General features: G+C 34.8%; 1 protein-coding gene across 2 annotated transcripts in view; it reads right to left on the reverse strand.

The window, feature by feature from the left end:
- Positions 1–24290, reverse strand: part of LOC125054021 (T-box transcription factor TBX1-like) — a 37896-nt gene that overhangs the window by 7763 nt on the left and 5843 nt on the right. Inside the window, exons 1-3 of one of the 2 annotated variants that reach the window (XM_047655673.1) lie at positions 2407–2583; positions 1376–1521; positions 476–592 (exon numbers count right to left, since the gene is read on the reverse strand). In XM_047655673.1, coding sequence (XP_047511629.1) covers positions 476–592; positions 1376–1521; positions 2407–2413 — 270 coding nt within the window. In that variant the 5' untranslated portion in view covers positions 2414–2583. Of the gene's footprint in view, positions 1–475; positions 593–1375; positions 1522–2406; positions 2584–24290 lie in introns of those variants that run through there. The other variant, XM_047655672.1, reaches the window with a different exon arrangement.

Here is a 24290-nt window from a genome sequence, read left to right on the forward strand (position 1 = left end):
TGAATTGACGTTTATATTTTTTGCGTTTTTGACAGTTTACTTTCTGTCTTCACTAGCGTTCTATTTATCATATCTACATTACAAATGTCAAATGACTTATTTTTTGTCTATTTCAATTATACTACGTAATTAACTTACGTGGTCCAATTGAGCATAACCTCTGATATAGTATTTCTTAGGGATATTATTTATTTATATATATGATGAATGAAACACAAATGTGTTGCTGAAATATCTATTTTAATAAACAACATAATCCAAATGTTCTAACAAAAAATCTTCGAATTAACATTTAAACTACAGGCCAAAACTAGCGTCTTTTCCACAGACTAACAAACAAATCAAATGAAACATCAGTTAACACATAATAGATAATCAATAATCTAAAGAATCTAATCTGTGAAGTATAATTAGAATTATAATTATATGGCCCTCCCATTGGCCCTTTAGAACGTAGATCAGTCTTATGACATACCTGCATTCTTGGCAGAGGCTGCGGCGGAGGAGGCGCGGCTTGGGCGCCATGGTCCCGACAGGTACTCTCACTTAAAGCCTGAAGAGGCGAATAGGTGCTACGGGAACATGCTGCACTCTATAAAATTATAAAATTTCTGAATGTATGTAAAGGTTTCGTGGAAATACCAGTCCAAACTTTTCAAGGTGCGATCTGTGTTAATCAAAACACCATTGAAATATTATTATCAGGTACTCCTTCAAAAGAAGCATACAAGTGCCCGTGATTAACGAATTCACGAAAATGTTCGATGACATTCAGAACTATATCTATATATTATATCTATAACTATATATATTCGATATATCTGAATATATCGTTTCTAATATAATATTTTTGGGAGGCTATCTAGAATTCAAAACTCCAGGTAAAGCGACTCCTATGTATGTATGTATGTCCTAAGTCATGTTTACTTACAGACCTGCCGTTCGTACCAGTAACTTGTTTACGTACAATAAAAGCTGGATCTTCCTTCGGGTACCATTTCAGCCATTAAAAAGTTACCAGTGGACATATATAGGTACATGTAGAATTCATAATTAACATATATACATAAGATAAAGCCCGCTGAGCTGAGCAACGTGATTTTTGATTGAAATTTTATTTTACATTTATTTGCCCCCTTAAAGTCTAGGATAATAATGTGTATTAACTACTTTTGTGAGGCGAGAAGCCCTGTGGTAATTAAACATATTGTATATAAAAGTATATTTTAAACTTTAAAACTTAAATTTAACAGTTAAATATATGTTTTATTTGAAACTAAATTGCAATAATAATACGTTTTGTGTTTCCACATAGCATAATCAATTTAAACTATTTGAAAAATTTAATTTAACGTTATTAAGATTTGGTACCAACCTCAGCGTATACCACTGGTACGTTAACATCTCTGGGTGTGGTGTGTAATGGTGGCAGAACTGGGAGCTGTTCTTGATCACGGCTCACTCGTTCCGCTAAAGACTGGAGATGGAAGGCCCCGCGCGGAAAGTGATTTGATACGATACCTAAGGGGTTATAAAAACAAATGTTACAATAGTGACTTAACTTAAAGAACAGACACTGCGACAAAACAAAACACTGCGATATATGAGCGGTGCGCCGTGGTTAACAAAAATACTGAAATCCATAAATATTTGAGAATTACCACTGTCGAGGAAGTCATTAAAAGATCAACCGAACAATAGAAAAGGAGACTTCAGGCCTCATAGAAACAGTGGACTGCGTGTTTCGGCTGGAAGGGTGATACTTGCCGCAGTTTGATAGTTTGCGAATTACGGAGAAAGAACAAGTAATTGGATTTGCATTCCCTAATTGTCTCAAAATCATATCATAAAATATGATAAATGCCAAGAGGTTTACAGAAGGTTCCAATAAAAACTTAAAGAAGTATCATTATAGATCTAACCAGAAGCGGAAAGGTCATTGCTTAAATCAATTGTTATAACCGCATACATCGTAGCTGAAGGCACCTTAGCTTAGAAATAATATGCGAGTAATTTTATTAATAATAATATAAAAAATTGTCAATGTAATCGTAACTAATAAAACTAGGCTAATCATTGTTTATAATGCTATCTTGTCTATCAATAAGTTCTTGTTTGAGTTAATCCCGCTCAACGCTGAAATCACTATTTACATAAATAAAACTTAGAAATTGGAAGTAGTTGCATGAATTATGGTTAAAATATGTACTTAAATTACCTCTGATATTTAATTAAACCTAAAACTAGGATATTACTATCTACTACTAACAAACGATGAATAAATAAGCCCTTGAAGTAGTTTTTACTAGTATCATTCAAAATCGGACTGCAACCTATCTGCTCCAATTTATATATTGCTATATACAAAAACTTTCACCGGAAAATAAGCTTTATTATGACACCCACACGGCATTTTGAAGCATTTTACACGTTGAAAATACTTTAAGAAAGTATTTTTAAGTTAGAAATACACTTGGCACCAACATTTTTGCACAAAAACTTTTCTATATCGAAATAAATAAAAGAACACATAAAAATCATAAACGTCCTCTCTGTAACGGACATCTCACTCAACTAATTGGTATAATGGCGGGAAATCCAAAACGCATCTGAAATGGCTACAATAATTTTATCGGCGGCTGTCAAGAGCGGATTATAAATAACGACGGGTGATGAAAACTATACTTACGTAGAAACGACAATGATCTGTGGTTATTTTGAGAATTGTTTTTCTTTTTTTCGAGTTTCAATACCACAGAGTAAATATACTGTTAAGCTAAGCTAGGACTGATCTTGGATATATTTATATGAATTTTAAATTCAAATACTACAGAAAAATTCTAGTTATTACTAATTACACTATTTATCCATGAAAAATGTAAATATTTTTAATTTTCCATATCAAGTATAGTAAACCCACTGTGATTATTAAACGCGTTTTAATTTAGTAGTTATATTTTTATGTGAAAAAACAATACAGTTTATGATAAATGAAATATTTTTAAATGTAAATTTGTATTTAATTAATAAGTTTATATTTTAAATATGCCAATTATTTTGGTTTATCGGTTATCTAGATGTAAGATCGACAGATTATAATATCCTTTATCTATTAATGTTTAGTTGTCATAGTCATAGCTAATAGACAATTTGAACTTCGGCACAAGCATTCTAATTTCAAAATATTTCGAACTGTAGAAATTTGCTAGTTTTTAATTGGTAATCATTCAAACAACATGGCACTATTTTGTATTATTAAATTTTGTTCACCAACTTGGCACTGGGAAACAATAAATTCATATGTAGCGGTGAATGGGCATAATTGTCATTTATGATTATTTGTTAGCTGCCATTGCAGTAATGTGCTTTCTTAAATCATATCGCGAAAAAATAAAGTTACATTCATATTTCTCTCAAATGACAGATGTGGGGAAAGATTTGTTGAAATTTGTTTGTTGATTTTTGCTTATGACTTATTATTGAAACTGACACACTTACTATTATTACACACTTATTGGGTAACATAACCTGTGACTAGTTTTTAATTTATATGACATTAAATTTTTTCGTTTTTGACTTACGCTACCGGCTACCCCGTTTAACGCGAATTCGGAGAGGCGCGGTTTTGCTGTTTGATCAACAGCGATTGGCGTGTTCAGTTGTGAAGTGTATACGAAATATAAAAATACTTTCAATAGAAAATAATAATTTATGTATTTCCAAATTAATCTAACCTAAGGAAAACAGTCCGGTTATAAAAGGGTAGTCTTTAAATTCAAGCATTATTCGTAAACGGTATTTTTTCTCAGATGGAAATGTTAAGAACGAAGAAAATTTGAGAGACTAAAAGAAGTTGGGGAGGCACCCAAAATGTTACGAGCATGCCATGAGGAAATTTTACACACAAGAAGAAAAAATTAACTCGTCAGACGGCACTGTTAGAATATAAGAAGCCTTCGACATCAAAATAACTTAGATTACTCATTTGTTGTTTCATTCATAGACAACAAATGAGTCATAGATAAAAATACTGTCTATTTTAAAAAAAAAATACATTTTTTCACAATAGACAGTATTTTTATAATATTCTTATTCTACGTAATAATAATAAATGGATGAATAGAAACTACAACAAATTTTATAAGATTAGTCCTTGTCGTAAACCTTTAATGTTTGCGACATTTCGTTTTCGACCTGCATTTCGCTGTTTAGTTGTCATGTAAATTGGTTTTAGTATATAAAATTTTATTAAACATGTTTCGTCTAATGATTGTTTTATTTACCGGTTTCTAACCCGGATTACACAAACTTTATACAAATATGCAAAGTTGAACCCCGACTTACGCGAATCTTACACGGCTTTCGCTTTTCCCTATCGCGAAAAATTTGTTACAATTCATACATTTATGTTACTAATAAAATGCAGTCGTTCTAAATAAAAAAAATATTTTTCTATTAAAAAAACTCACAAGTCACCTTATTCTTTATTCTACTAAAGTTGTACCAATACGACGTAAACAATACCGAGCTTGTTTCCTTATTTATTTATTTTGTTTCTTTGTTTGCTGTTTAAAAAAAGGTTACCATAGTAACCATCACCATACTATCTTTAGACCATTATACTAAAATACACCGTTTCAGGTCCATATCCAATATTTCTAATACATCTCTTCAGTATACCATAATTTCAGTATTATTTGTGATAGATAATGATTTATTTTAAGTTAGCGGTCCCAACATCAATGCTGAATTTTTATACAGGGCGGCCCCAAGACATGCACTCGTAATGGCATACATACACATCAGTTTCACTATCGCTATTGGAAGCTACATTCAACAACACAGGACGGCAACTCATTCGCAATCCTTCAAGTATTGGGCATTTGAGGAAGTATATTATGTTTCTTTTTTATTCATTAGATAAATTCTTTAAATATATTGTTTTATATTTTTGCTAGGTATGCAATTAAAAATAGAACTGTGGCCTAAGTAGCCAGGCATAAATTGCACTTATAAATATAATAATTGCTCGCGTTCATGTATCATGTCGGTTCTACTCCAATTCTCTTTATGTCCCTGCACTTGCCAAATCGATATTTTAGTAGTACTAATTAAATGATCAAGCATTTATCATATGCAGAAAAATGTGTCTATAAAAACACAACACGATTTTTATTAATTTTTATCAAATAGCAATATTCTAAAGTTGTTTATTCCTCACCAACGATTATATTTCAACAAAACGTCGTAAAGTATAGAGTTTTTCGAGTTTTTAATACTCACGTGTTTTATTTATAATATAATCTAAACCTAGTCTGTGAAATATTAATTAAAAGTAATTAAACTTAAAAACTGACATTAATGCATAATTTCCTCGCTTTATTGTCATACGTTGAAAATAAATTAATGAATGTTTTTGATAGTAACAAATGTTATATCTATCTCTATGAATGCCAATAAACGAACTATGCAGCGAGACAAAGTTATTATTAGCTTCAAAAAGCAACAATGAGGACACAAAAATGATCCCAATGTATTACAAATGATCCCATTAATAAACACATAACGACTGTCTAATTACGCAACTGCAGGTAGCCAGCCAATTATTGGAGTACAAAAGGAGTTACTTCCTAAGCAATAAATCCGCATTGATTGAACACTATAAATCTAGTGCGCCCGCGCAGCGCGGGTGTCTTTACAGGGCTGCTGCGTTTCAAATAATAAAACATGTCTTACTACTAATTAAGATTTTAATTGCACTTTTATGTTCAAGTTTTTTTACGCCCTAACAGCATGCTGGCGGTAATACCAGGAAATTTGGATTGCCCTTATATACCTAGGTCATAGCAATTGACTGCATGCGCCCTTTTTAATTTAATGATTGAATATACTTTAAAGCTAACCTACTGATATTAAGGACAATATTGTAACTAACACAATAATAACTTACGATTATCTACTTGGATAAATAAATTATTATTATTATCGTCCTTTAATAAACTGCGCTGAAAAACTTAAAATCTTGTGACTGGTTTCAAAAAGACTGAATGTACTCGTGAGCCCTCTGGCATTGAATGTCCATGGGCAGCGGGCGGTATTACTTAACATCAGGTGAGCTTCCTGTCCGTTGGCATTGCGTTCTATAAAAAAACTACATATGAAGCCTTTCTTGGAAATCACATTATATATAGGTGAAACTCTATAAAAATCCGTTCGGTATTTTTTGAGTTTTGCATTCATACAGACAGACGCCGGGGGACGTAATTTTATAATATGTGATGTGACGTAACGTTTATTTACACCACATTTCCTAGCGTTAACATTAAAGAAAATCGTATGGAAATGCCATTTCATGGAAAATGATATTATTGTATATTGTGGTTCTTTTACCAATGTATTAGTGTGCCGAGCGTTGGCAAGCTTATATCCAACCTAAAATGTTTATTTATTAATTTCCATATATGGTTTCCTTTTGTATATTTATGTTAGTACTAGTTAGTGTGCCACAGGGACCAAACTTTTTAAATCGTATGAAAACGAAACTTTTTTTCAAAGACAATTATTCCCAATTTCGCAAGTGTGCCAACCCTAATCGAAACGCGACACATGTATAACACAAGATACGTTGATTTACGTGCCCTTAACCACTTCGTAATGCCACACCAAATGTACACAAATGCATCATTAATTGTATTTTAAGATACATAATTTATTTACTTTAAAATCTATGTCTCTAGCATCGTCCAAATTTAAATAAAAATCGTGTTTTTATTTGTAAATATTTATTGTAAAAAAAATTTTGTAAATATTTATTGTAGAAAAATTAAATTGTAACGAAACCTGCAGCTGAGTTTCATCATCGGACGTCGAGGCAGAATATGAAATTCCACCCGTATCACCTCGACGTCCGTCTATCCACAACTGAGCGTTTCTTTAGGCAGTTTTCGCCGCGGACCACCACTATGTGGTCCCAGCTGCCCACTGAAGTATTTCTGAACCAATTCGACTTAGGGTCCTTCAAGAAGAGAGCGTACCAATTCAGAAAAAGGCCGGCAACGCACTCGCGAACCCTCGGGCATTGAGAGTGTCCATGTCCATTATCAATTAATATCAAATGTGCCTCCTGCCCGTTTGCCCCCTGTTCTATACAAAAAAAGATTTAAACGGGACATGATTTGCCTTGAATATAAGATTACTGTTAATTATTTAAAGACATTTTTGAAGAGCTTAAACCAATCTTCGTTACTATAAATATATTTTTATTAACATTTTTTCGTAAATTTTAAACACCATTATTGGACACTAACAACAAAATCTATTTTTCATGTAAAAACTGGCTTAAAACGTCGGGTTTTGGTTTATAGGACAAATGAAAATACGAATATGAAACGATAATTGGTAATTTTAAGCCTCTCTATCGCCACTCATTCATGACACATCGCGCACTTTATATTGTTTATCGAAAGGATTCTAAATTAGCAAAGAGCACTTTGATCACGCTTATGTCAACATACCAAGCGTAACTCATTAAGAAACGAATCGACACTGTCACAAACAATGATGAACGGAATTGTTAGGTCAGACTTTGTTTTCTTCTATTTGTCACTTTATTTAGTGTGCAGAAGATGTATAGAATGGTATTCAAGAACAGGCAAAAGGAGCAGAGGACGTAGAGTTTATCAAGTACAATAACAACTTTTTGGGCATGCCGAAGAGATGGATAGGCTAGCCCATAAAGCAGAATGGGCTAAAATACGCTTATGTCAAACACAAGTTTACCTTAAACCAGTAAAAAAATCTTAATACATTGCTTACATATTTTTGAAGTGAAACTTTAGGCGCATGAGAGTAATTTTTTTACGGATGAAACGCAATAATAATAATATTAGCGTCACGAAGATGTGCACCGTTTCTGTCGAAGAAAAGGGAGAGAGCGATTGAGAGAGAGTGAGAAGGGTGAATTACCTTGTAGAAATTCTATTTTTAAAATAAAATTTCGTGAAGAGAAATATAATATAGTGAATTTGTATGTAATCTATGGAAGGACTGTAATATTTTGAGTGGCCTTCAGTGCACAAAACAGTTATAGTTTTGCCGGAAATGGAACTCCGGATCTCTAAGTGTTGAAGTCTTGTATGCGGAAATTGCGTTTATAATTTTCTTTATTTAAATGGGATAAATATCATTGTTTCGTTTATTAAAACCTAAATATAACAATCAAATATACAGATTTTACAATTTTCTTAATGTACATATTACAGTACTAATAAAAATAATTTAGTATTAACAAAAATAAAATTAAAACAAATTTAAAAAGTTTGATCCCTGTGGCAGTGTACCATTAACACTGGCAGTATTTCCTCGCTATATTGCGATACTTATTCGATGAGCGAGGAAAGCACCAGGCTCTGGGGTGACCGGTACTATCTACCAGGCGCCAACTTAAGTGTTTTAATTAGTCTCTACTCAAAAGGGAACAAAATCGATGTTGGAGGAAAGACTCTTATATTAGAGCCGTTTATTATTTTCCGCCTGCTCTGCGTCCGCCCCAGTATCAGTCACAGACACAGACAACATTTATTAATAATAAAAAACACACACAGGAACACACAAAATAACAATAATCATCATAAAAAAAAAAAAAAAACAATTTTTTCTCTTCTAAAGAATAAGGTACGTTTTAAGTGTGTAATGATGTTAAGGTTGTAATTGGCCCTGGCTCAGCATCAGTGTATATGTAAGTTTTACGTTTCAAATACGTCATTGTTTTATCGTCATTTACTTTGAATTGAATTTTATTTAGGAGATAAGTAAAGTCGAGCATAACTATTAGCTAATGTATTGTAACATAAATATTTGCTTTCCTGTTGCAAGATTCGCGGAACGCTCGCTAGATGTCGCTGTCGGGGAGCTGCGATGTTTTGACTGCTGATTGACTGATGCCTGCCAGCCGATCTATTATTGGATAGATTCTAGATACCCTAGTGTAGCCTGGTTGGCCTAGTTAAAGTGAAATTGCCGTTGATATAAGCTGCATTCTTCTGTAACATTCTACAGAATTTTGTTTTACGTTTAGCAAACTATCACGTAATAGAAGATTTTGATTTTTAATCATGTGGTAGGACACCTATTTTTAGAAGATTTTTTGCCTCCCTTTCCAGAAATAATGATATATAACTCCAAAAAAGTACTCATCTGTCTCTCTTCATTACAGCGTAAACAAGATAGGGCAGAAAGAGATAAAATATACTAAAAACTCCAAGTGCCAGTACAAGATTGCAATCTATCAAATCAAACTGATATAGTTCTTATGAATGAGGTAACTGTTGATTGTCAGCCTGGAATGGCTATAAATGTTTGATCCTTTTCTCTCTTATGACACTTTGCAAATAAATAAATGGGACAAAACAGTGCCTTTATAAATAATAGTGTTAAGTTTTATGTTACGTAACTGCGTCAGAGTTGTGTTGCGCCGCGCGCCGTCGCATCTGCTACTACTAATGGTGATTTGTTTGCCATGCTTCGTTAGATTTTACCGAGCCCTGCATCTTTAACCGTTTCTAACCCGTAAACAGTGTTTACGAGTTAAAACAACAACACAAAAGAAACATTTCAGCAAATTACAAACTATACACATTTTACGAAAACCAAATGAAAATACAAAAGTTTCACAAATCCCTTCAAGTTTCTTGGATTCAGGGTTGAGACTTATAAGTATGACATGGGTATGTCAAAAGGCCGGCAACGCACATGCGAACCTTCTGGAAAGGTGTCCATGGGCGGCGGTATCACTTAACATCAGGTACAACCCCTGCCCGTTATCCCTGTTCTATTTAAAAAAAGTGTGTGTACTTATGTACGCGCGTTAGAAGTTCTTCGTCAAAGAAGTCTTTGGCGTAAAGACGATTCTTAAATTGTATTCTACGTCAGTAGAAAAAACGACACTAACAATAGAAAAAAACTAAAGTGTTGACTATAGCTAACTTCAGGTTATCCGTTTTTTGTGACGGCGCATCGTAAAAATTTACTTTCATCATTTATCCCTAACACGCCAAAACCATAACTTCAAAAATCACACAAAAAGACGAACAATCCATACTATAATATTGGATATATTAATATACAAAATTATCAGTGTTAAACTAGGATAGTCTAGGTTTCTATAATTATCCAACATCTAATGAAGGAACAACAATGTGGATCAATTTGTATGTTTGATAGCCACCCCAATGTGTTTGATTTACGGTGCAAGCTGTTCGCCACTTCCCGCCCAAACTCATAACTCTCTGTCATATCGCTTACACAAGTGATTTTAACATTTAAGAAAAAATAAATTTATCAATACAACGTAAAAACTTTTATGTATTCACTAATGGCTAGATATAGCTTAAATATAAGTTTTATAAATCGAAAGATAATTTTTTTTGCAAACTTCCGATGGAGGTCTTCACTGGGAGATACGACCTACAATTGTTTAAAAAGAGTCTCGTCCTTCAAAGACCGACAACGCACCCATTAAAGACATCGGGTGTCCAAGGATGACCTGCGATGACGGCCCTTAATGTCCGTAGGCTTGATTGCCTATACTATAAAAAACTAATTTGTTGTGCTATAAACAAAAACATTCTAAATTCAAAATTCAAAATATATACAAATCAAACGACTTCTGAACTTTAAATATATGACCAAACATTTACTAGTACTGGTAGTCCCGTAGTTAAATTTATATATTTTTTAAAACAGACGCATAATTATACGATATTGATTATTAGATATAATTAAACAATTAAACAACCCTTCTCCACGCACGTATACCAATATAATTGAGAGCACAGTTATTTTTTGCTTCAACGATTTATATGTTTGACATTTAGTGGAATTTCTTCCAATAAATCTGTTTGATGAGCACACTCAAGTTACTAACTTGTTTCATTATCAATTATAGCAACTTTAAATTCATGAACAAAATATTAAAGTATAGTAGTAGTATTTTGTAGACGTCTTTTTGAATTATTCTAGAAATTGATATTTTTTTAGTACGTTGAGGTGATAAGTATTTTATTAATAAACATCGACAAAATACCTATATGTTTAACAGTTATGAATTGAACTGCATTTAATCGAACCGTTTAAACTACACGATTACTACGGAGGCACAAGTTCTTCCAAAATAACAAATATTTTTTTAATGCCGACACCGATATCACCAAGTACTGATACTGGGTTCTTCTCCAGACGAAAGACCAGTATTATCTTCAGTGGCTTCAGCGTGGGTCTCTCATCCCTGAGGTCGTAGATTTCATCTACAGATATGCGCATTTAACACAATGGTGAAAAAAAACATCGTGAGGAAACCCGCATACTTTAGATCCAAAAAGTCGATAGAACACGCGGAGGATTTGATCACGAAACAAATAAATAAATCTGAGGCCCAGACCTAAAAGGCTGTAACGCCACCGGTATTTTGTAGACGAAAACTAACTTAGAAACGATATAAGAGAAATATTTCAGTAAACAAATTCAGTCAACTCTAATTGATGTAATATATTCAGGAATGTGTCAAGTGTTAGTTTGGTCGCATAGTTCAGATTACAGTGTTCTGAAGTGATTTGTGTCCACGAGGGTGGTACATAATTGAATAACAAAATGTATTTCTTGAAGTTTGATTGCTCTATTCTTTATTGTCAAGTGCACAGTCTAGTGGTCTATGGGAAAATTTAATTCTAAACTGAAAATATTTGACGTTTACTGGTAGTTATATTTTTTACGTAATGAAATTGATGTACCTATATGTGGATTGTCTATGCATATTGTTTTAGAAGTTATAAATAAATGTTGTTAGTATTCATTACATTATATCAATAATTCGTAGTATCATAGCTGATCATAGACGACGGCAGCCATTTTGTGAAGACCTTATTTCACAAAATAATCAACTACACTCACTTTGTTATATAGGTACTAAATTCAGACTTTCAACAACTTTCTTTACGAAAGCAAACATTTTCATTATAGATTCTCTTTGCTGTCAACAATCTAAATTCTAAAATTCATCATAATTGTTTGATATTTAATGTTTAAAGAACTTTGTTTCTCATTACAAAAAGAATGTATTTTATTTAATGTATATCGAACGATATACACGTCGCCATTAGCCGTCGCAATTTTAGTCTACTCTCATTCTGATATATTAATGCCCTTTTGAATTGGTTAAACGCGCTTATATTACGAATTTTAGACGGTAATTGATTAAATAATTGCTTGTAAACTTGTAAATCATTTAATAAGCATTATTTTGTGGCTTAGATAAATGAGCTTTAGCATTCCTAGAACCTACCTCAATAAACGATTACAATGAATTTATCCGTCCGTCGGCATATGTGCGATTAATTTATCTTGCACGCCATCCTCGTGAGAACCGATTTGTTTACTACTTCTTCACATTATGAACTAGATATTTCTATAAACAGCTATATTTTTTTTAAATTAGTTAAAATGTTAAACTAAACAAAATATATTTCCTTGTAAATCGTAGAACTATTTGACCGTAACCATAAGTAATATGTGTACCAATATTACAAAAGAGAAGTTAGAAACACCGCCGTTCGTCTTTTGTCTCCTAATTTAACGACAATTGAAGACGCATGCGCTGCTATGAAGCATACGTTTACACGCTTGTTGATGTCTTACAATTGATTACTATTACCCCCCTACCCCCACTTACGGCCACTTTCTAAACTCCATCTATAATCTAAAATTATTTCCTATCCAGAATTTTTGCGATGGATTGATCAAAAATCTGCATTTCAATACGACAATCCCTGCTTTGAAATCCTTGTAAAAAAGGATTGGTCGCATTGTCCTTATTTGTGAGGAACTATATTACTACTTGAAGACGTGTTTATTTATATAAAACGTATAGATTTATTGTAAAATCATAATAATTTTTATATAAAAAAATGGAAATGCATTGAGTATAGAAAGCGCCCGTTAGAGTATCGAAAAAACCATTTAAGAATTAATTGGTCAAATACATTTTTAATTGTTTTAAATAGTACAGTCAAGATTACGTTGAAGTTTCGACTTGCTTTAGACAACTATTTTCCCATCCTCTGTACTGGCAAAAGTTAAATAAATGAATACTAAAATGATTTCGTCTCAAGTATAAAACAGTAGCATCATACAAACACTTCAAAGTTCTATTCCACTTACGGCTGCGTTTAAAATATAGGATAAATAAACAGATCACAAGGAATTGTTTATTTTGATTATAAAGTTATAACGCTACACCGAAGAAATCTGCTTCACAATACGTAATAATAATATTCTAGACTTATGACTGTACACCGTTTATATAAATATATTTCTAATCCGGTCAAATTAGACTAAAAAATAGGGGTAAGGTTACAATAATTCGCACTTGGCTGAATATTGGTAGGATCGCTCAATACACTATTATAAAGGAAATGTGAAAAGTCCTCATCGATCCGGCACGTGCAAAAAAATTTACTCCGGGCGAAAGATCACAAAAATGGGTTTTTCGCGATTTTCAGCAAAATGGTATTTTATCATATAATTAGTTTAGACAAAAATTGTAGATCAGATAATTATCTATAAAAAATGTCTGAATACTTTTTTTCCTAAGAGCCACCGTTTTTGAGATATCACTGTGCACGATGAAATTGTAGTTTTGTTTAGTTTGATAATAAATAGTGTAATGCAACTGCGGGGGGCGGGGGCCGGGCGAGCGTGTGGTGTGCTATCGTCTCGTTCATTCACCTGAGGTCACTGACCACACTACACGCCGCTCGACACTGCTTCCGCAGCTGCACACTTTTTCGAAAATAGTTTTTTATTTCTTCGCTTCGTCAGCAACATTTTGGTCTTCGGCCGGATCTTTGAACATTTATAGACAATTAGTGAAGTGTGTAATCGTATAAAAGTGATTTGAATCGTGAAGTTTTGTGTGCAAGTGAATATTACAGTGAATCACGCGCACGCCCTGTGTTTCCTTTGTTCTCGGTTCTTATATGTTAGGTACTTTTATTGCGGAATGCACAGTGATTTATTTTATAGGTAAATTGCGTATTTCGTGAAAACTAATAACTATAAAATTATTGTTCGTTTCGTTTTATTATTTAAATAGTTAATTAGTTATTTGTTTCGTTTCATCGAAGTACGTAATAAATATACCTGTTTAAGTGTTAGTGAGGTGAAAATAATTACTTAAATACATAGTTATGAAATAAATAGCTATTCAATTATTGTTCGTTCGATTCGTTTTTAGTATTTAAATAAAATACTTGTTGAAATAGTTATTTGTTTCATACTGGTATTCATTATTTTTTTGTGATAGTGAACCTACCTACGTTTAAAGTGAATGTTAGTGAGTAATTAATAGTTGTTCGGTTCGTTATATATTTTGTGAAACTATATTTATATAATATTAAAGTGTGTGTTTATGAAAATATTAGTGTGAATAATTTGTGATTATTTTTACGTTGCGTATTGAAATAAAATAAAATAATAGTGCTCGAGTGCGGTATTACAATTATAAATAATAGTATTTTGCTGTTGTGTTCGTACGTAATACGTAAATAATTTTCGTGTTCGTTTCGTAGTAACGAGTTCTTTTCAATAACTTTTTATGTGTAGTGAATAAAGTTATATTTTTTGTGCGTTTGGGCGTGGCGTGTGTGTTAAGTGTTGAGATTTCTTTTAAATTGACTAATTACTTTTTTTCTCCCAAACATGCCAATTACTAGGTCGCTCAGACGCCAGGCCGTAAAATGTGAATCGGCCCCAGTACATCCTACACATGAAGACGATAACTTAGCAAATCCGCAAGCGCCAGCTCCTGCATCAATGGCAGCCGTTCATCATCAATCAGAGAAGTCATTACACGAATACCCTAAGGCTCCTTCGGAGAAGCGATCGGTGGTGAGCAAGAAGAGTGTGCAGCGGGCAGAAGCTTTAAAAAGATTAGCAGCTGCAAGAATAGAAGAGGCTTGCGCTAAGGCCGCTTTCGCTGAAGCTGAATTAGCGGCTATTGAAGCGCAGGGTAGTGAGCTGGATAGCTTGGCGGAAAATAAAGGCTTCAGAGAGAGTGATAGTTTAGTTAGAGATTGGTTGGATTCAAACGATCGTGATGCTCAAACAACTTCGAATCAGCAGCTCGATATTAAGACACTCGTATCTGCGCTTACTGAAGCCGCACGAGCGATGCAGAGCCCAAAAACGCTATTCGAATTACCTATTTTTAGCGGGGCAAGTAGTGAGTGGTTAGCGTTTAGAGCAGCGTATAATGAAACTAGCAGTAATTTCTCTAAATTGGAAAATTTGGTGCGACTAAGAAGAAGCCTGAAGGGGGCAGCTAAGGAAGCTGTCATTTCTTTGTTTATAGCAGATGTGGAGCCTGGAGAGATTTTGTCACTCTTGGAAGCAAGATTTGGACGACCTGATGCATTAGTTATTATGGAGATAGACAAGATTAAACAACTTTCAAAACTTTCTGATAATCCTCGTGATATTTGTATTTTTTCAAGCAAGATAGTCAATATTGTTACAGTCATCAAGGCTTTAAAAAAGAAATGCTACTTGTTTAACCCGGAATCTGTGAGAGCTGTTGTGGAGAAGATGACACCGACCTTGAGGTACCGTTGGTATGACTACGCTGCGGGTCGACCTGAGGAAGAGGCGGACTTAGTTAAATTATCTTCATTCTTTTCCCGCGAGGCGGACCTTTGCAGTCGGTATTCTCAAGTTGAAAATGTTAATCACTCGTCATCACAAAGAAGACCGTTTGTAACAAATGTGGCATCTACTACTGCAACACCTGGAACGTACATAACGCCAAAGAAACAGAGCTATGAATGTACTGTCTGTCATCATTTACATTACATAGAAGACTGTAAACAGTTCATGGATTTGGAGAGTAAATGTAGATGGGAGAAGGCTAAAGATTTGAACCTGTGTTTTAGATGTTTAGGACTTCGCAATCATCGTCATAGGTGTTCCTATAAGCCATGTGGGATCGAAGGCTGCAAGGCGTCTCATCATTCACTTCTGCACTTTTCAGCGTCTCCCTCAGAGACGCCAATAGAACCAGCAGGAAAATCAGCTGTTGTAGCTGCGACTCGACAGAAAGTTGGTAGAGCTTTGCTGAAGATTGTGCCAGTAAGATTGAGAGGTCCCAAGGGGACCATGACTACATTTGCATTGCTTGATGAGGGGTCATCGGTCACTCTTATAGAGAAAGAAGTTGCTTCTGAGATTGGACTTACAGGTCCAGAAGAGTCTTTTATTATTGAAGGGGTGGCAGGAGCACGTACGGAGGCTTCCAGTTCAAGGAGAGTGAGTCTCTATATTAATGGTGTTCACACGGATAAGGAGCATAAAATAGAAGCACGAACAATTGATAGTTTGAATCTTAATCACCAATCGGTGGATGCAGATATGATAGAAGGTTGTGATCACCTTCTGGAAATAACCGAGGATCTTACATATGATCGAGGTACACCTACTCTTCTTATTGGCCAGGACAACTGGCATTTGATTATTTCGAGGAAGATTAGAAGTGGTAGGTGCAGAGATCCAGTTGCATCATTAACAGAATTAGGTTGGGTATTGCACGGGCCTACTAAGGGGCCTGGAAAAGTTAGTGTATTAAAGCTGGTAAATCATAATGAAGAAGAAGATGAAAAGAATGAAAATAAATTAGAAGATTTGTTCAAACAGTTTTTAAGTATAGATTCACTAGGAATCGAACCAAAACGTCAAAAAAATGATGCAGAGGAACGCGCGTTGTCATTATTAAAGAGCTACAGCCACCGTCTTCCTGATGGACGTTTTGAATCGGGGTTGTTGTGGCGCAAAGAAGAACTGGAATTACCAGAAAATAGAGAGAATGCTTTAAGAAGATTGATAGCGATTGAGAAGAAATTAGATAGAAACCCTAAGCAGAAAATGGAGTATAATGCTCAAATTGAGTATCTTTTAGAATGTGGCTATGCTGAGGAGGCCCTACCTTCGTCTCGTTCTGGCCGCACTTGGTACCTACCACATTTTGCTGTGATTAATCCATCAAAATCGAAACCGCGAATCGTTCTGGACGCTGCTGCTACAACGAATGGGATATCTTTGAATGACATGTTACTTACCGGACCAGATCTGTTACAATCACTACCTGTTATTTTGATGCGCTTTCGACAAAGACCGATTGCTGTGTCAGGAGATATTCGGGAAATGTTTCTTCAAATCAAAATAAGGACTGAGGACAGGGATGCATTGCACTTTTTATGGCGAGGTGATAGACGAGAGAATGAACCTCAAGAGTATCGTATGACAAGAGTGATTTTTGGTGCGGCGTCTTCACCTTGTACTGCCATTTATATTAAAAATTTAAATGCTGAAGAATATCGACGGGAGTACCCTGAAGCTGCAGATGCAATTTGTCGCAATCGCTACATGGATGATTATCTCCAAAGTTTTGATTCTGTCGAAGAAGCTAAGCGTATAGCGAAAGAAGTCAATTTTGTGCACCGTCAAGGTAAATTTCATTTACAAAAATGGGCGAGTAACATACCTGAAGTTATAGCCAAGTTGGAGCCGCAACTCCAGAATAGAAGTAAGGAAGTCGAGGTTCAAGATAGCCCATTAGCTCCGTTGGAAAAGACTTTGGGTCTGGTTTGGAGAACCAGTGATGATCACCTTACTTTTAATCTAAATATTAAAAAGGCAAATCTGGAAGTACTCGAAGGGACCAAGCGAACCACTAATCGAGGATTCCTAAAAGCTATTATGTCTCTTTTTGATCCCTTGGGTCTTATTACATCGATAACTTTGCCCGCAAGAGGGATATTAGAAAAATCGTGGCGCGTCGGTCATGCATGGGACAAGAAACTTTACATTCCTCGTGATGATGCCACTAGAAATGTACCTCGAAATTTCAATAGGTATCATCGATGGTTTCGGGGATCCAATTTCTTATATTCTCGAGAAGAGACTTGGCCTACGAGAAAAATAGAAGAGGCGGTAACTGAAGAAAGTACAGGAGAAGAGCGACTGTCAGTTGTCGATTGTTGTGCAAGAAATCGCCTAATCACTGGCTTGCCTGACGCATCCAGATTTTCGTCATGGATGCGCCTAATAAGGATGACGGGGGGAGTTTTTAAGTTCATTATCTTATCCCACAGAACTCAAATTATTGCTTCGGTTCACGGGCGAATTTGGCGGCGCGGCAACGGCTGGCTAGTTGAGGGAAGATTCCAGAGCTGGGAGTTCTGGTGCTCGTTGTGGATGGAATCCTGCCCAAAAATACGTGGCCTAGGGGAAGGGTCGTGTCGACTTTCCTGGGCAAAGATGGCGTCAGTCGCGTGGTCGAGGTGCAGACTAGGGCTGGAATCTTTAAAGACTTTCCAAGAAGATCATCGTACTGCTGATAGAGAGTGCGCAGGTCGCACTGGGGGGAGAATGTGCACGATGAAATTGTAGTTTTGTTTAGTTTGATAATAAATAGTGTAATGCAACTGCGGGGGGCGGGGGCCGGGCGAGCGTGTGGTGTGCTATCGTCTCGTTCATTCACCTGAGGTCACTGACCACACTACACGTCGCTCGACACTGCTTCCGCAGCTGCACACTTTTTCGAAAATAGTCTTTTAATTCTTCGCCTCGTCACCAACAATCACGATTCAAAAAGTTAAAAGAGTTGTAATCGTCATAATATGTATAAGTACACCACGTATATACATCACTGCAGCCGTAATACAAGCAAAAATATCGTTCTATCGGTCAGTGTGACTTACACATATAAGATATGAAAATTTCGGGTAAAAAAAACCCAGTCCTTTATTTTCTACGCTACTGTAACCTTCAGCAACATCGCTCTGGAGTGAAAACACGTGTTTATTGTAACCTATTTTTTCTAACCTATTTCGTGCTGTTGGAAAAGACTGGGGTTGGAAGTTGGTCGACAATTCATTAGAGCCAGTTCAGACTTTACTTCCACCTGCACCAGAAAAACTACTAAACACCATTTTATGCAACTGTAAAAAGGGATGTAGTGCTAAATGTGGTTGCAAAAATAGTTGGACTGTTTTGTTCTGTAGCATGTACTAACTGTCAAAGCCGGTCATGCTCCAATGTTGAATTGCCAACAATTGAAGATTCATTTGATGTTGACGAAGAGACATGCGATGTGTCATTATTAGGACAATTTATTAACACCCAGAATGAAGAAGATAAAGAAGAAGGAGAAGAAGGAGAAGGAAGAGAAGAAGAACAAGAACAAGAGAAAGCAGAAATTAATGATGATTTAGATTCAGACGGATAAATTTTCTTATTTTTTGTAATTTACACCCCTTTCATCATTTTCAACCCTTGTCAATATCTACAGTTATTCAATAGATTCAAATTAAACAGAATCATAAAAGATCAGTGGAATAGGCCTACCGGGGAAACCACATTAAAAAAAAACGCTAAGTACACTACCTCAAAGGTGGCGTGGAAACGTGTGCATATTATGACGATTACAACTCTTTTAACTTTTTGAATCGTTATATCTCAAAAACGGTGGCTCTTAGCAGAAAAGTATTTGGACATTTTTTATAGATAATTATCTGATCTACAATTTTTGTCGAAACTAATTTTATGACAAACTTACCATTTTGCTGAATATCGCGAAAAACCCATTTTTGTGATCTTTGACCCGGAGTAAATTTTTTTGCACGTGCCGGATCGATGAGGACTTTTCACATTTCCTTTTTAATAGTGTATTGAGCAATCCTACCAATATTCAGCCAAGTGCGAATTACTGTAACCTTGGATGTCTAAATTGACCGGACTATTCATAGCATTTTATTTTTACAATGTCATGTTAATAATTGTCACTGTCACAATAGAAGTATGAGTTGGAGATAGTTAAATACGATAAATTGGAAGACGCGTTTAAACGGATATTGGTATACCTATATTATTATTATAATACACGCTTTATTTCCCACTTTACAAAAATAAAATATTTGCAATGCTACAAACAATAAACTACTAGCTCCCACCTTTTCAGAAAATGACTGCTTCACGACTGATTTGAGAGCGACCGCCGATGCGAAAACCGCTGTGTGAGTTCGAAAAGTGAGTTACAGAATCGCAGGGCTGGGCGCAAACGGGCTGACTTGGTGTTAAGTGATACTGCCACCAATGGTCACTCCGAATGCGAGTATATATTGCCGGCCTTTAAAGTATATATTGGTATGCTCTTTTCTTGAAGGACCCTAAGTCAAATTGGTTCGGTACTATTTCAGTGGGCAGCTGGTTCCATATCTTTATATATATAATTCTTCTGTGAGTGTGTATGTCACTGAACTTCTCTCAAACGACTGGACCGATTTTGATGAAATTTTTTGTGTGTGTTCAAGGGGATCTGGGAATGGTTTAGATTCACAAATCAGCCCGCCAGATGGCGCTGCAGTCGGTACTTTCATACTTTGCTTTACTAATCGCTTGAAATATCATGCAGGACAACGTCTGTCGGGTCCACTAGTAGTAGCTAAAACTGCCTTAAATAACGCTCAGTTTGGTGAAGTCGTTAGTGTAGGGTTGGAAACCCATCTTGAGTGTATGCCTGCTCCAGCTCATGTCTATTATCTTTGATTTTCGATACTTCTATTCAATGCTTCCTACAGCTATGATATCCTCTAACCAGCATTTTTGGTATACCAATTCGCTGTTTCATTGGTTGGGCCGGGACATTTCGTCACTTGATACGTCCACCTGGTATACCACGTGGATATCGGATATACCACGAGCTAATAAGCACGATCTTATTATATGCAATAAACTTATTAAAATCTATAACAAAAAAACATTAACTAACCTTAAAATATATTAACTTAAATATATTAGTGTCCTGTGATGTCGACTAACCTTTTTGATATTTCCTTTAAAGCCTTTAGCGCTAGGACTCCACGGACCAAGGGTCTCGAACCGAATGGGACAAAATAATATTCGGAGCCTGTATTTGAATGCTTTAGATTTTTCAGGCGCTTCACAAGCCGCACCAGCTCTGTTGTTGATTCCATGAAGATGGGAAGGGGCCAGAGTGTCTGAACAGGTTGCATCCCATACCAGCACCCGGTCCATCTTCCATGGAATCAAACCCATACCGTTTACATTTTTACATTACTAATATACTGTAGTATAAGTATAAGTCTCTCATACTAGTACATAAAAATTTGAAATACTAAAAAATTTACACGAAAAATAAAAAATAAATAATTAATCGGCAAGCCGGTTGATTTCTGTTAAGGCCGATTTACATTATCTTAGTGTTTAGGAGAGTGCTTTAGGATAGTACTTTAGTTGAAACATGTAAACGCTACTTGCTTTAGTAAACGCTACGCTAAAGAACTTGCCTTTCAAGTTGTACTAAAGCACTCTCCTAAACACTAAGATAATGTAAATCGGCCATTATACAGATTGTGCTTGGACATAGACCAACTCTAAGGACTTCCACTCTTCTGTTTCTAGCTTTACGTAGCCACATAGGGCCAGCTACTCTTCGCACATCATCTTCCCATCTTTTTATTTGTCTTCCTAGTTTTCTTTTGTCATAGCGAGGAAGCCATTCCGTCACTTTCTTCGTCCATTTATAGAAGATAAATATTGTGTCCTGTCCATTTAAATCTTTTACTACAAGTAACAGCATTTCTAACCTTTGTCTTGTCCTTTATTTCTTTTAATTTTAATTCATTTTTAAATTATTTCTACATTATTAGTTCTATTTACGAGTTTTGTTATAAAACGAGAAAACTGCGAAGCAAACTGTATCAATACAGATTCATAGTTTATTTAAAGGCCATTAACGTTTTAATTTATGATTCCGATTAAATCCCATAGAAAATAAACATGATAGCCATATTTTTATGATTGTTTATTTTTTACGCTTTGTAATGGAAGAATAAAGGTATGAATATTTATTTATGTTACTGTATTCTGAATCGCTAGGTTATTGTTATCTGTTAAGTGTTTTAGGAAATAGGTATTTGAATTGTTGCTATCTTATAATCTCGTTCCTATATTTAAATGTTTTACTCATAAATTGTATTGGGTTTTTACTTACTAAAAGTACACTTGCCAATATTTGTGGAGACTACATCCCAGTTCCCTAATAAGGTCTGAAAGGAACATATGAAGATAGCCATTACTGAATATTTAGTTTTTTTGTTAAATATATAAGTTAAATTCAGCAGGGTTGGCCTAGTGGCTTGAGCGTGCGATTCTCACCCCTGAGGTCGTAGGTTCGATCCCCGGCAGTGCACCAATGGAGTTTCTGTCTATGTGCGCATTTAACATTTTCTCGAATGGTAAAGGAAAACATCGTGAGGAATCCGGCTTGCCTTAGACCAAAAAGTCGACGGCGTGTGTCAGGCACAGAAGGCCTAGTCTAGGAAGTTAAATTCAATCAATCGAATTTCAAATAAGGGTCGTTTTAAAAAGATCATTTATAATGATGACGTCATTTAAAAATTAATCCAGGGAGTTTTGGATATAGATTGCATCCGTTTCTTCAATTAATTAGGTGTTCAGCTTCTGTATCTGACATATGTCATCGATTTTTGGATTTGAGACGTACCGTCCTCACGATATTTGCCTTCACCAAGTAGCAAATGCTAATTGAAAATTCCTTTGACAGCCGTGATTCGAACGCACGACCGATCGGACGCTTAAGCCGCTAGACCAACACTGCTCTATTAGAAATATATAGAAATTACAATCACGATAATTCATTTCTCAAACTCGACTCTACTATTTATGAATCATAATTACAATAAGTCCCATAAATCTAATTGAAGTGTCAAAACAATTCCACTTATTTGGGACCACCTACAAAATATCAAGCAACTGTTGACATCTCTTTCAAATTTCTCACGGGTGAATAAACAAAAATATTTCGGTGCAAAGGATCGGGCGATTAGCCCGCTCAAACAAAATAAACAATGGGAATTTATAACTCGGCCGATGCCATCTTTGATGTATGAGTTATGAGTTTATTATAGACAATATGTCTATTATAGGCTTCAAATGAAATTGGCACTAGTTTTGGTATTTATAGAAAAAAGGGTGCGTGTACTTATGTACGCGCGTAAGAAGTTATACTTCTTTGGCATTATTAAAAATAGTTTTTGATTGCATGCAAATAATTAATTACAATTAAACAATGAGACTAGAAAAGGAGTCATTATAGTCAATAAAGTTCAGTCTACATTTGATAAATTAAATAAATAAATTATTATTATTATTCTCTTACATTAAGTGAAACATAAATTCTATTATTATTCGAATGTTGTTTTTAAATTATGTCCAATGCCGTAGTATCTTCCGTGGGCAACTTCATTCTATTAATTTTGTGTCACGGTGCGCGCGCATCGTAAAATTTCACTCTCATAAATTTTTCATAACGCGCCTAAAGAGTATAACTTCAAATACTTTATTATACACGAAAAAAGGATATTTAGGTAAAAGAAAGTGCACTAGCCACACTAGGATAATCCTAGTGTCGTGGGCAGCCATCTTCATTTGTCATGTTAACGGTACTTGACAATAATTTCTACATAGCACTTACATTTTATAATTTAACTAATGAAGCACAATAGGAATATTTTAAGTTTCAGAATAGGACAGGTTAAGAAGTTTTATGATTGTCAATGAACTTAAACAACTGAAATAAACTTTAATATTCATTATAAGCGGTATTTCAGTTGAATTTTGACAATATTTTCGTAAATATCATTTATAAGTAATGGCGAAACATATCATTTAGAATCAATTCATAAACTTGCTTGAACTTTGAATTTATTCTAACGACTTAATTAAGGATTTTAGTAATATAATCAATAATAGCCAATTAATTCTCTAATGAGTTAAATATATATCTTTAAGTATGCGACTCGGTGGTAGTTTAAAGTCCGATTAGGTAATGATGGATTTAAGTAAGTGTAGGTATTTTTTTAGCTTCTAAATTGGTTTTATGTTTAATAGATTTTCACGCCGTATTTGAGGGCCAAAAGCAATGTAAAATTTATACAAGTTTAACCGACATGGGTTAGTTAATCGTTTAAACCAATTTAAATTTGTATTGTGTTTAAAAACCAGTAAATAAAAATACTATTAAATTTTTAAAAATTATTCATAGAACGTTTATAGTTTCAGATTACCTACCTAAAAATAATACATACTGTTAAATGGTATTAAAGAAGAAATAAGATCTAAAATTGCCTGACATTACGTCAAAT

The sequence above is a fragment of the Pieris napi genome, chromosome 11 (assembly GCF_905475465.1).
Source record: "Pieris napi chromosome 11, ilPieNapi1.2, whole genome shotgun sequence".
NCBI classification, from domain to species: Eukaryota; Metazoa; Arthropoda; class Insecta; order Lepidoptera; family Pieridae; genus Pieris; species Pieris napi.